Below are 15,094 nucleotides of genomic sequence, written 5' to 3'. Positions count from 1 at the left end.
CCGTAATTAGTAAATAATTATAAATAAAATAATATGCTACTGTTATTTCCAATTTCAGTTTATTGTGTCCTTAAATATATTTAAAATATAAAAGTATAAAATCTAATACAAAATAAGTATTATAGTTTAATCCGCTTCGTGTTTCTTTGAAAGCTTACGTTTTAAAACTTTCTTCTGATGGCCTTCATGAGGATTCTCTTGAATTTTTACTTCCATGTTATCTTCATCTCTTTTTAATATTTTGGTATCACCGTTATCATCTCTTGATTCTTTGGATTCTTGGTTGTCATCATGTTTGGGCTGGGCAACTTGCCTATTTCTCTCTACCTTTTTATTCCCTATCCAATTTTTAGCTTCGTCTTTAGAAATCTGTTTCTCAAATATGACATATCCATCATTTGTTACATATTGCAATACAGGTGTGAGTAGGTCTTTCTTCTGATGTCTCTTTTTTTTAAGCCTACGGTGATTGGACCTTCTGCCGCCTCTTGACATTTTCCTACGACCAAATTCCGATGATGTATCTGACGAATCGTCTGAAGACGTATCATCATCAGTGCTATCTTCATCAGAATGATAATAATGCTTTGGTCTTCTTTTAAAACCAAATCTGTGTTTTTTATGCCGTAGCCTAAATGAGTGTAGGCCTTGAGACTTTTTATTTTCCGGAGAATACATCGGCATAACAACAACTGGCAGCTTATGTGCTGGTGGTGGTGGCATCATTGGCATTGGTCCTGGCATGATACCTGACATTGGTCCTGGAAAACCTGGAACACCTGGAAAACCTGGTACAGGCATACGTAAATATTCCATTGATTTACCTGGTACTGGAGGTGAAGTCACTGGCATTCGACAATGCATTGGTAAATTTTGTGGAAAAAATTGTACGTTGGTAGGACATAACGGTAGCTCAGGTTCCTTAGCTTCTAATGTTATTAAACATAGCAACACTATAACCGCCTGAAGTCTATACCGCATGTTATCTGAAAAGAAGATATATTATTTTAATGCGTGATATAATCTGTGATTAGCCTTTAATATTTTTAAATGATTCAAAATATTTAAGTACTTACTTTCCTTCAACCAACCTTCTTCGGTTACTTTCTGCCAGCGAAATGACTAAATAGGGCGGTAGCTCCCCCTTTTGTTACGTTTAACGAACTGATGAGGTAAAAATAATACAATGAGAAACACTTGGATCGCCAGCTACGACTACATAACCCTTAAACAATGTATGCAATTGTTTATCGAACCTGTGCTGTTATATAAAGTAGTGATAAGTATATACGTAACGAAGTTCTTGTATTTTCTTCCTTTTAATAAATATTTTCAATTAATTGAGTGTTTTGGTAATGTCATATGTAGTTTGGAATTGTTTCCATTTATTTATAAATGTGTCAATAGCATAGTACACTTATTATTTCAAATAGCTTACAACTTTTCATCTTTCATTCTATTTCAGTTTCAATAAACGTCAATTCGCGGCGTCAAAATCAAATAGCTTACATAAAATTCAAAAGCCATTGTTGCTGAACCGTATTTAAAGTGATTTTACTGACACAAAACTCAGTTCTCTTCAACAATGAGTGTCGTAGGGCTTGTGTAAGGTGTGTTTCCAATAAAAAAAATTCAGTTGTTTTTCAGTGAAGAATAAATTTTATAATTTTGTTATACGTATAATATTTTCAGATGGATTCACGAGTTTCATTTAAAGCAATCCTATTTTTGCACATGGTGTTAGGAATTGTTTCTCAATACCCACCATCACCATTTATGCAACCGATGCCAGGAGTCATGCAAGGTCCCGTGGGCCAAGTAGGAGCCCCCATGATGATGCCTTCAATGCAAATGCCACAACCTTTTCCCCAGCGACGCTTACCAATAATGATGATGCCATACCATTCAAGGGCTTCCGATAAAAAATACATGAAGCGAAGAAAACGAAGACCCAAAAAGTATTATGAAGAATCAGAATCTATTGATAGTGACAGTCGTTCCAGCAGAGAGTATTTAAGAAGTCGAAAACATGGAGATAGGAAGAAAAAACGCCAAGTGCTGACGCCGGTTATCTCCTACGTAACCAGAAATGGTAGAGTAGTTTACCAAAAAAAAATTAAAAAAGAGAACGCCGGTGATTGGTTAGAGATGGGAGGGAAAAAAATATCATCGAAAATTTTTGATGACATGGAAGATGATAATTATAGCGTTTAAATAATCTACAATTTTTTACTCCAGCTACAATATTTATATAAATATATTATGTGCCTAAAGAAATAAAATTTATTTTATTACTTAATAAAAAAAAAACTATTATATGTGATTATATTCATTTCTCATTTCTTGGATAGAACATTTTTTTTTATTAGGTCGTAATAACTTTTTGACTTAGAAACGTATTATATATTTATTTTCTCATGTTACTTTATATGTAATATTACGGGCAAATTGCCGTATAAGCCGAATAGAGCGTCGACTAGGGTAGCAAAATTGGTAGTCGAGTACTGGCGCTAACTTCGAGTCAATTAAATCCTAAAAAAACACCTGAATGGAGATTCTGGTTATTAAAAATTTTAGAGATTAGCGGGTCTTCCGTGGTAGGATATATCAAAGCTTATCAAACCCGACCGTGATACAAAGGTTTGTTATTTTAAAATGAGCATTTCTTGAATTTAAGAACAATTTAATGAATATTCATATCAATAAAATAAAATAATTTAAACATTTATTTTTCAGATGTGGAAACTCTATAACATGTTGTTTTTGTTACCGCTATTTAATATTACTACAACCCAATACCCATATTATTCACAACACCAACCTTTTATCGGATATAAGAATCATAATTATATTAATTCCATTAAAAATTACTGGCCATGGCTACCAGCCTATCATTTTGATTATAAGAGCCGCGTACATCCTCTAGGACACGTGTACGGAAAGTAGTCATTAATTTTATTGACAATATTAACTTATGTACTTAGACTTGACTTATAAAAAAATGATAAAAGGAATAAAATCATATCTTATAATGAAAGTATCACTGCGCCTTATCCTTAGGCTTTAGAGCGTCGATCCTGATTGGCATTGACCGAACGTCAGTTCGCAGTATTCTGTGTTCTCCTGACCAACAAGCCAACCAAACTGGTACAGTTGTTCCACAATGGATAGTCATACGTACTGTTATATCTGACACTTAAGTAAAATTTGGCAGCGGTGGGATATAAAAATAATAGAACTACAAATTTGGTAAAAGTGATAATTTCAAAATCAGACCTTCATTTCAACTTACTGCTTGCTGCTGCTGCTTGGTTTAAATAATATGTTTAGCATTTATTTTTTACATTTATATAATTTATATGCTTCGTTTCTCTTGTAACTACCTCATAATGTTGTAGTTCTCGAACCAACAACTTTTCGGGTTATCTGTCAATAAATTTTCTATAGTAGTAGTAGCCTAGTTGGAAGGTAATTATTTCCACCCTGAGGTTCTTCTTTGAATTAGAAGGGCGTGATCGGTTACGTTCAAAATGATTGGTTAATAACCTCAAGTTAGTACATATGTATATATCGCAGACAACTAGCTTAATTAGCCATCTAATTAAACGCCTAGGCAATTTACTAAGCAGAGCTGTTAGATCAGCGGCCTGAATGACACTCAGCCAATTCAACTTCTGATCATAGAATGGAGTGCTTTACTCTCCTTTTTCAAAATTGGTTAAAAAAGACCGACACTCTAACTCTGTTTGGTCATCTCGGTCTGACCCCTACCTTAAATTACTCCGTTCGATAGAGTTCGATACTCGTGAGATATTAGCAAAATTAAATATTGTAATTTTAACCTAACCTTACAATTAGATTCTTTATCAACAATTTCGAAACTAAGTAGCCTTTGGTGCCTTTCGTATCAAAGCACAGGCCAGATCGATGTGCCTGTGTTTAACAGAGTCGAGTTTGTCACAATTTTGCAATTTCTTTTTGTTTACATGAGAGTCCTATTCTATGAATGAAAGATGTATTGGCGGGTGTCATTCAATCCACTGGTTGATCAGCGCCCTTTAGTAAAGTATCTCGACTCTTAATTAAATCGCTGATTTAACCAGTTAGCTGCGACAGATATACTATTTATTAATTTAAAGGGTTACGATATTTTATCTAAATATAGATTAAGAATATAGTATAGTAGTAGGCTTATTTTTTAATCAGAATTGATTTATAAAATACGAAAGAAAATCAATAATTGATGGCACTGGTAGCACTACTATTTTTTTTTAATATTTTAAAAAAGGCGCAAAAAACCTTGTACCCAGAGCCGTTAAATGAATGAAACATACGGTGTAAGTTATAATTTTTATCTATGTACATATTATACATATTACATATAGCAAGTAATAACCAGTTTGACGTTTATCATTCGTTGATGAGGTGGTGTTTATTTAAAAAAATCTGATTTGCCGGTAAATTATTGAAACTTTACGCAGTTAGTTATGTTACAGTGTTTTGAATAATGCATCAGCATTGAGTTACTGAAAAAAGCGAGGTGTAATGATCCAAGCTTAAATGTAAAGTTTGTGCAATACAAAACATGTAAAGTGACGCGGGAACTTTGTACCCATTTAGTTTCGTACGTAAGTGAAATGGATTCGGAAGAGAAAGACTGGAAAAAGAAATTGGGATTCCCAATCAACTATGATTCAGGGCAGAGCTCAGAGGAGGATAAGTGAGTTTCGTCACATTTACATTTGTTTATATAATAGCGGAGGTTAGCCCTTGGGCTTCATTTCAATGAAGGTCAAGGACTGTTTTGTAAATTTTCATATTTGTATATTCTTATTGGAATAGATATAATTACATGCTACTGATTTAAGTTTCTAAGTACTATGAAAAGTAAATATACTTATAACTAATAAAATAATAAATATAAATATAAGACATTATTGTATTAAACCACAAAAAGTTTATGAAAGGCATGAGATACTCATTTTACATCATTATTGTTGCTCACAGTACTTTTCATCAGACAATCTTTTTACAGTCTTGTAAAAAGATTGTCTTTTTACAAGCCTGTAGATAACTTGTTTTTTTTATATTATGTAAGTAATGGTTATAATTTCTTACAATGTCTATAGGCAGTGGTGACCGCTTACCTGTAGGTGGCTTATTTGTCAGTCCATCTAAATATATATGCTTTCAAAAAGGTTTCATTTTATATACATGTTTCCTCGTGATGTTTGATTATCCAAAACTGTATCGAAAATCTAAACTCCAAAAATATTTTCTTTTTAATAACATAAATCTATACTTCTCATACTACCTTATAGCTTAGGGATTATAATTTCCAAGGAAAATTGTCTTCCTAGTATATAGTCAAAATCTTGTCATTAATTCAAAAGTTTTAAAAACAATAATATTATGACAGACAGTTGAATATAATTCCATCTGGTTGACTACCTATTCTATAGTGCATTTTCACAATTTATGTATAGAAGAATTAACCATAGAAATAATTCTTCTGTAAATTTAAATAGATTTAATTCTTGTGTGGCTGGACCTGTTTTGTACAAATTTGTGCATGCAGTTTATGCCTAGTTTAGACTCAATCAAATTATTTAAAAAAGTATTATTGTTACTTCACTATATGAAATCAGGTAGCTTAGTTGGTATAATATAAATTATGTTATATATAAACCAAGTGCTACATTAGACTTAGTTAGACTTAATTAGCCTAGGGATATTTCTTTACAGAGTGCAAATCAAATTAATCATATCCGGTTTTTACAATATTATTTAAACATGATATTAGTTATAAGCTAAGAAAGAATGTTACTTGTGAGATGACTTCCGACAGAGAAGTATGGAAGAAGAAGACATGCTGTGCCGACACCAAGTAAAGTTGGGATAAGGGCAGGAGGATGGTGATGATGATTAGTTATAAGCTTGCTTCCCATGTTTTATGTATGTATAGCATATAATGTAACAGCGGGCAAATGTCCCACTGCTAGGCTTAGGTCTTCTCTCCTTTTAAAGAGAAGGTTTAGAGCTCATTCCACCATACTGAGACATTATGTAAGTTTTCAAAACATATTTTTCATCACCACTGAGAATGACATAGATTATAATTAAAAAATAAAGCTCACAAAAATTTAAACGAGCTTGCCTAGATTTGAATCTATAATCTACGGTAAAGATTCACATTCTAACCATTGAGCCATATCTCTCGGCTTGTATAATAATCTGTAATTGTACAGTAATCAGACTTTATAGTAAAAGCAGGATCATGCATGTAAAGATTATCACAGCACACCAGTCGAGTGTTTGTATTACATTAGTCGGCCATATAATGTTAGTCAGGCTATCTCTGCAATCTATCTTATCTCTAGCAAACTAATAATGTATCAAAGTAAATGCATGATTTGTAATTGGTGATTGTCTCTGGCAATAAATGCAGTTTTAGATAATATATAAGTATCAATAAATAATAATTGTATTCTGTTTATTTTAATGATAGTGTTAAAATTTAAAAACTCTTAGTGTGTGAAGTGGTCAATGATATTTGTTGATAAAATGTTTTAGAAAACTTATTTTTAAAAGAGCACTAACTTATTTAAAGTGACTTAAAGGATAAAAAAAATGTAAGTAAAATCTCTATAATATGTAATATTGTTAATTGAACTTAAAAGACAAGGATATCAGCATAATAGAGTATTTACATTACATTTGACTTCAATTGACGGACCTAATTAATATCTAATTAAATAAATAACAAAAATTAAATTTATGAAAGATTTTTATAAATTTAAATCTGTTAAAAATCTAATTTGTCCAAAATGTTCATTACTAGACAATAGAACCAGTGGTATTTAAGAGTATTGTTTTATAATGTCTACCTCTAATCAGTGTGATGGATTTTCAACTTATTTCTTATTTCTTTGCAAGCTTAATAAGATAAATGATGAATAATAATTACTTGTTAATGTTCGAGCAAATAGGCCACTTCATGGTGAGATGGTAATTGGTAAATCATGTTAACTCCTTAACTCAGGCATTGTTTAAAAATAAAAAGAATTTCCGATATTGGAAATGCACAGCCAATTACAGGATCTACAATGTTATTTCCCTTGTGTATTTGATTACACCGGCCACCCATCAAACTCGGATACCTACAGGAATATGTAATATTGATATATTTTATGGTAGAGTAAGCTGGGAGTTGAAGGTGAAGAAACACTAAGATTGCTCTGCAAAAAGCAACCCTGGTTATCTTATTCATATATGAATTAATAATAGATAGATAACCTATACATATAATAAAATTTGAGTGTCTGTTTATAATATTAAAATAACCACTTTTTACTAAATGCATATGTATGTATACATGGTACATATACCAAAACAACATCGTTTTCAATTTTTGTCTTTCTGCCTGCCTGTCTGTTTGTCCCGGCTAATCTCTGGACCGGCTGGACCGATTTTGACGGGACTTTCACTGGTAGATAGCTGATGTAATAAGGAGTAATTTAGGCTACAATAAAATTAAAACGCGCACGAAGTCGCGGGCACAGCTAGTTACTTATATAAGTCTTTTTAAATATTCTTTGCAAGGATAGAATCAAATTCTTAAAAATCATTCTGTCAACATTAAATTATCTTTGTGTTTATCAATTAACAACATTGTGTCAAATGTACTTCAACTATGGTTACATATAATAATAGATTCTACTCATAAGTAAGTATTTCGTAACGTCGTGTTCGATTTAATGCATAGTGCAAACACGCGTAATAAGCCTAGCATACAGCACCAGCTGCCAAGGTTGAATTAATAACCTGTTAGGTCTTCAACAATGGTTCCATTGTAAGACAAGACTCGGCTTCGATTCGCCAACACTGAATATAAATATACGACACTAAATATCTTATTGTTAGTAATATTGGATGCTGCATAATTATTGCTGTGCTTATGTCGTTACTGTAAGTAACATTGTTTTTTGTAACATTGTGAAAATGTTATCACATAGAAACGTTTTTAACTGCGATGGACCTGTATCCTATAAAGCAGTAGAACTCGTGACTCGTGAGTCAGGGACTCGTCCAGTAAAAAAATTATAGAGTAAAGAATTACTCAATTTTGGCAGAAGCCAAGGAACTCTTAGTAGTAGTTCTGAGTTAGGAAGCCAATCCGTATAGTGGCTAGCTTATAGGGCCACAAATTTCGTTTGACAAATCCTGGGCCTGCCTAGGAAAAATTCTAAGTAGATAGTGAGCTAGTAATCTAGTATTTATCGTGTCTCTAAAAGCAAGTCGTTGGTCCTGTGGCTGATCTCTGAGGTCGTGTTGGATTGCCATATCATAGGATTATCAATAAAAGCGAAGGAAGAATGCACATCAGTTTCCGCATCCTTTCTTAAAATATAATTAAGAGAATCGGCATATGATTCGCGAAGGGTGCCGCTGTAAGACATACATCGCCAAAGCGCCGCCAATCTTAGGAGCTAAGATGTTATGTCCCTCGTGCCTGTAGTTACACTGGCTCGCTAGCCATCAAACTGGAAAACAACCATACATTGTATTGCTGTTTGGCGTTAAAACATGTAATGAGTGAATGGTACCTGTCAAGGATGCACAGATGATCGTAAGTTCATTACATATATAAACCTACTATACTAATCTTTGATCGCTAAGAGACGAGAATTTGATTCCAATGCGTGTCTCATGAATACACAGTAATTAGTAAGTATTAAGGACGTGGCAATGTGTGTAACGGAACTTCTCTAGTATATTCAAAGTCTAATGAGGCTGCGTATTTATATGCCATACCAATAATTATCATTTTTTTTACATACTGAGTTGCAATTTCTATAAATCTTTTTGAAACTCTGTGTTAATTTTATTTCATAAAATTAAAGACGTAAGTGGACATACCAATGAAAGAATTATAATAATTTTTTTATCATTTATTATATTATTTTGGTTTCCAAGGACGGCGATAGTAAATGTTAATATGGTTAATATCTCTTACAGCGCCAATGCCTTTGGGTGTGACCCAAGAAAATAAAAATAAAAAGAGGATATTTTTGTCCAGCTGTGGACTTACTTTCAATTTATTGATTGTTAAACAATTGTGAGATATACCAAATGATAAGTCATCAGATTTTATTTCTACAATCCGCCTTCAACAGTTCGCCCCACTTCGGGGTGAATTAGGTATGTTAAAATCAAATAATAATTGAGCGATATACACATAGAATGAGTCACACGCTGAGTCACATTGGAGCTGGATACAATGTTTTGGCCCGTTTTATATGAATTTAATACATATACATAGAAGCCTATCCCAAACGCAGGATGAGGAAAGTCAAGTAAATAACATCCACATTTAATCGACGCGATATCAAATCTCGATATCGGTTAAGATTTTAAATAAAAATCAATATTTAGATATTTATTACTGTGTACAGAAATACTTATTTATGCAGTTACATGTATGGTATAATTATATATTTAATAAACATATATTTTGTTATTGTATCCGATTTCATAAAAATAAGTGTAATCGATTTCAGAACGTCATTCGTATGGCTTTAATTAAAAATGAATACAAAATGTTTCCCGCGTAAAACGAGAGTATTATATATAATAATAACGCATAGTACGCCATTTTGATACATGAAACTTATAAATTTTATAATTATTATAGCCAATGTCACATATCACATTCTGACGTTTCACACGCGTGTTCTGCGGTGAGATTCGAGTTTCTTGTTACAGAATAGCCCTTCTGGTGTATTTTTATTACGGAATCGCCCAAAAATTTCGTTCTAATCGACGTCAACGTTGTTATCGAAAGTTCGAAACTTAAATTAACTGGTTATAAGTAGTCATGTGGACAAGTGCCATATTGTATATATCGCTATATAAATCGATAACTTGTTGTCGTTCAGTATATCAGAGCTATTAACAAATCAAATGGAATATGTAAATCTGAGATTTTTATATCACTTCTACTTCATTTTTCTCTTTCGTCATATTGAATAGGTTATATTTATAGGTTTTTATGTGTCTAATGTGTTGGCGCAATGAAAGATCAGACAATTTTTTTTTGTCATATAGCTTGGGCGAACGGCCAAATGGTCCCCTTATGTGCCCCAAAGCACTGTAAAGAGTTTGGGTAGATACCACCCACTTACAGCAGTACGCAGTATTGTTGTCTTCCGTTTTGATGGATGAGTGAGCCAGTGTAACTACAGGCACAAGGGACGTAACATCTTAGTTCCCAAGGTTGGTGGTGGATGGGCGATGGAAGGAATGGTTAGTGGTGACCACTTGATATCGAGAGGTCCACTTGCCCGTCCCCCTACCTATAAAAAAAACCTCAGGTTATTGTGTTAATGCTTAACATAATCAGCCTGTAAATTCCCCACTGCTGGGCTAAGGCCTCCTCTCCCGTTGAGGAGAAGGTATGGAGCATATTCCACCACGCTGCTCCAATGCGGGTTGGTGGAATACACATGTGGCAGAATTTCGTTAAAATTAGACACATGCAGGTTTCCTCACGATGTTTTCCTTCACCGCCGAGCACGAGATGAATTATAAACACAAATTAAGCACATGAAAATTCAGTGGTGCCTGCCTGGGTTTGAACCCGAAATCATCGGTTAAGATGCACGCGTTCTAACCACTGGGCCATCTCGGCTCTGCTAATGCTTAACAAGGGGTTTAAATTCTTTTCACGCATACATTTGTACCTTTTCTGTAAGTCTAATATCACTACAACCATGGATCCTTCCAAGATATTACTGTCTACAAAATTCAGTTTAATTATCATTTTCTTAAATTCTAAAGCATTTATTCCATTAACCCTTTTTTATCATCATTATTATAGTTCAAAGATTTTCCTTACTACTTTAATTAAATATACTTAGATCATTAAAATATTACTTTTTCAAGTAACAGAATTGAATCGACATGTTGTAAATTAAATTCAGTGTAAACCTACCACCGGTTTCTATGCGTTTTCGTATTACGAATAATATGTAAATTGTTATAGATGAGTCATATTTTGGGTGCCTTACTTCAATGCGGGGTCAGGCTACTGTGGTCTCGGTTGGCCCCGAGGTTATAGAGGTCGATGATAATCATTGTTTATTTTATTACCTTTATTTGAGTAAAAACATTAATAGGAAAAACAATCAAAATTGTGTCTATTTTTTTTTTAAGAAATATCTGTTTCTGTTGTCCAATTGTTGAATGAGATACCTATGGTAATGGTATGATCTCTTTTCCTTTTTTTTTTTGCTTTGTACGGCGCTTTCAGCCTACAGCAGTTCCATCTCCTACTTAACACTTGGCGAACAGGATTTAAACCTCATCAGCTCAACGCTATGCAAGCAGCCCAGCGAGTTGAAGGCTTAAGTTTTAGTCCTGACCCCCTTGGCCTATTGTTGTACACCCATCCAACAATTTTGAAGATATCTCGGAGGGAAGAATTGGTATATAGTACTGTATGTATATAATACTGTCTACAGGTCATGGACTATAGAAAACAATGGGAACAACTATGTGAATTTTTCGCGCAATGAAACAAATAAGAAACTGTTGTTAAGTTGTATTAAAGTTAAATTTAATTAAAACTACTCTATTGCTTTCCATGTTCCTAAATTTTTTTTTCAATCACGCACAATATAAATCTATAATTCAGTTTTTTGTACTAATAATATATATATATTAAAAGTGGAAATTAAATAACAATAGTTAGGACCACAGTTTAATTTATCTATGCAGACTGCCGGACGAAACATTCTGTAGGTATTTGAAAGCTAATTTATAATTATAATAATTTGATCTTTGTTTTTAACCCCTTGTATATAAATCCAATAGAATAGAATGTTTGTTTATTACTAGTAGTCGCGTTTCTTTCGCGTTTTAGTGACCGATAGAGTTAGGTATATAAAAGTATGTCCACCCTTGGGATTCAAGTTTGCTTCATATCAAATTTAATCGAATTTGGTTTAGTGGTTTAGCCATGAAAACAACCAGACGAACAAATTAGTCATTGTGTCAATATAATTGCTTAATCTATGTTAGTAGAAATCAACTCGTAACGTAGCCGCTCACATCTGTTGGCAATGGTATTATTGTGTAGCTGTGATTCACATATGATCTATCAAGTTTGTTCGCAACCGTGGCCAGGATGCTGTCGGTACTGCCCCTGGGCAGTACAGAACCGCGTCTTTTACGCATAGTAGACTTAAAACTATCTACTTATAACTGACTTTCGAACATCCATGCCTCGCATGACAAACATTATTGTATGCTCTTGATTGAGGCAAGACCGACGTCACTTTGAACAGATCGTTATTAGAGATGAAATGGGTGTTCACCACCTATCGCCAATTGTTCTACAGTCAAACTTTGTTCGAGAGACTTTTAGATCTTAGATGCCATTGTTGGCGACACGGTGACCGTTAAGAAGTGTTCTATATTCTCGTGTACTTTAAGTGTCCAAGGTATATGAACACAGATGATCTCGTACAATCCAGTAGCTCAGCTAATCGGCTTCATAAAATAAATTGAATAAGTGTAACTACTGATTTTTTGTCGGTTCTTCTCAGAAGTTTCTACATTCGGAACTGAGGGTAGCTTTACGTTGAATTTTATCTATTTGTATTGTTCCGATTCTATATGAATAAAGTTTGTTTTAATTTGAATGTTTCGCTTAAAGTCCAGAACATATTATAGTTAAAAAAAAAAGGCTTGTTTTTGGACGTTTCTATGACTTCACGCTTCGTTCATGTGATTGTATTGACAATTTGACATAGCTGTTGTAACTTGGATAAAGGTTTCTAGTTGAGTAACATCAAGGTACATGGATGGTGTGCAAGTTGTATCGGATGATTGTTAACAAGATCGATGCAACGTCTTTTGCTACTAAGTGTTACGTAAAAAACTTACTCAGTACATATTCGTAATATGTTGATCCTCAACGCTTATCAGTGATGCCCAAAATGTCGTTTTATCTTTACTTCAAGGTTCTCTTATCTATACATACATAATATTCGGTCATGATAAATTGATACGGCGAATACGAGTTTTGTATATTCAAATTCCTCGTATTAACTTTCTCAATGTTACCTAACGGATACCAAATAGTTCAATAGTTTGCACCGTGTCGATAAAAATAGGGTTGTGGATAATCGTGACATGAATACCTTAAGAATCAGATAACGTATAGGTACAGGCTGAGCCGATCTGGTTTTTGCATATATTTGACGCGAATCTGATAGGCGCTACTTTATAACGCGACACAATTAGCTCTTATATAATTTCAAACTTTGTATTGCAATTATTGGAACGCAAATTCCTCGTATTGCTAAATGGGCTTACTTGCTTCTATGTTAATTAATTCATTGCACGCATTTATTGGTAGTCAAAATAAAAACTACATTCAGTTCGGAAATAAAGTACCCTGTACTGTGTCGACTCGGCGCGGCTAAAGAAATTCAGTGTTTGTTATTTGTTTTGTTAACATTCTAACAAAATTATAAGTTGTTTTATTTACGTTTTTAATAAGTAACTTTAACATTTATTTATTTATTTTATGAGTCTCCAACAAAAGATACACACTAAATACATATTCTTAAAATGAAACTATATAAGGGTTACAAATTGTGTGCTCCTTCAATTATAGGAGACCAGGCACTATTAAGCAAAAAGATATTTAAATACAAATACAAATTGGAAACAAAATCTCAAACGTAAATTGGTCTGTATGTATTCGCATCGATGCACGATATCTACTTATATGTAAATGGGCAGGCATAACAGTTCAGTACCGTTTTCTCCTCTGTTTGTTTACCGATTTTTGATTGGTCGCCATTGATGAGCTTTAGTGTTATTAAAAAACGTGGAAACAAGAACGTTATTTATTATAAAGATTATAATAACCAGCTCTTGTTGCATAAGACTTCGCATCAGATGAGTCCATGGAAAGTGACCAACTAATAATATAAGCTTCGAATTCACTGGCTAAGGGCATATCCTGTACAGCATCCACGTATAGTAAAAGCATAAACATTTTTTTTATTTTATCAATGATAATGCAAATTTATAGAGATGCTAAATTAACGCTTATTATTCGTCAGAGTAAGTAACGACATTATTATTTAACATTACGATACAATTTATGACCATAATGTTTCGACGACGACCTCCGTGGTCGAGTAGTGTGTACACCGGTTTTCATGGGTACGCCACTCCGAGGTCCCGGGTTCAATTCCCGGCCGAGTCGATGTAGAAAAAGTTAATTAGTTTTCTATGTTGTCTTGGGTCTGGGTGTTTGTGGTACCGTCGTTACGTCTGATTTTCCACAACACAAGTGCTTTAGCTACTTACGTTGGGATCAGAGTAATGTATGTGATGTTGTCCAATATTAAATTATTAATTATTAATGTCATGGAGGATATAGGAATCAAATTGCATATATAATTAATATAATTGTATATTCTTCTCGGTAGAATCTGCGTAATTCGAGAAGCATTATTTTTAGGTAATCTTGTAAAATGCGATGCAGCGTGGTTTTGCTCTGTCATTGCTCAGTTTTCTTGTGGTAGGGCTGTGTGAAAAACGACCCGGGTTTGACCACCCACTCGTCTCATATTCTAAGACCAAGCAGCAATACTTGGTAATTTTGTGTTCCGGTATGAAGACTGAGTGAGGCCGTATAATTACCACAAGAGACATAACATCTTAGTTCCCAGGGTAGCTCGTTGACAATGTAAGGGATAGTTAATCCTGCTGCGCCAATGTCTATGGGCGGGGATGACAACTTATCATCGGGTGGTCGGTTTGCCAGTCCTCCTACCATGAAATTTTACTGAAAAACACAAGAGGAGACTTAGATATAATGCGAGTGGTCCAAAAACGTTTTTCAAGTATATTATTATTATTACATTTTGAAATAAAATTCATTAAATGATTTGATATGGTCCCGTGGGTGGCAAGCACTACTAGGTTTTTCATAAGTTTAGTTTGTGTTTTTATATCATGCTCATAGAAAAATATCGTGAGAAAACCTATGCGTGTTGAATTATATTCTGCC

General features: G+C 33.7%; 1 protein-coding gene across 1 annotated transcript in view; it reads left to right on the top strand.

The window, feature by feature from the left end:
• The first annotated feature begins 4,392 nt into the window (after positions 1-4,392).
• Positions 4,393-15,094, top strand: part of LOC113401503 (uncharacterized) — a 31,626-nt gene continuing 20,924 nt past the window's right edge. Inside the window, exon 1 of the mRNA XM_064216552.1 lies at positions 4,393-4,720. Coding sequence (XP_064072622.1) covers positions 4,638-4,720 — 83 coding nt within the window. The 5' untranslated portion in view covers positions 4,393-4,637. The remainder of the gene's footprint in view (positions 4,721-15,094) is intronic.

The sequence above is a fragment of the Vanessa tameamea genome, chromosome 12 (genome assembly GCF_037043105.1).
Source record: "Vanessa tameamea isolate UH-Manoa-2023 chromosome 12, ilVanTame1 primary haplotype, whole genome shotgun sequence".
Taxonomy (NCBI): domain Eukaryota; kingdom Metazoa; phylum Arthropoda; class Insecta; order Lepidoptera; family Nymphalidae; genus Vanessa; species Vanessa tameamea.
Note: the sequence above shows the minus strand (reverse complement) of the source record. Positions and strands in the feature narration are given on the sequence as shown.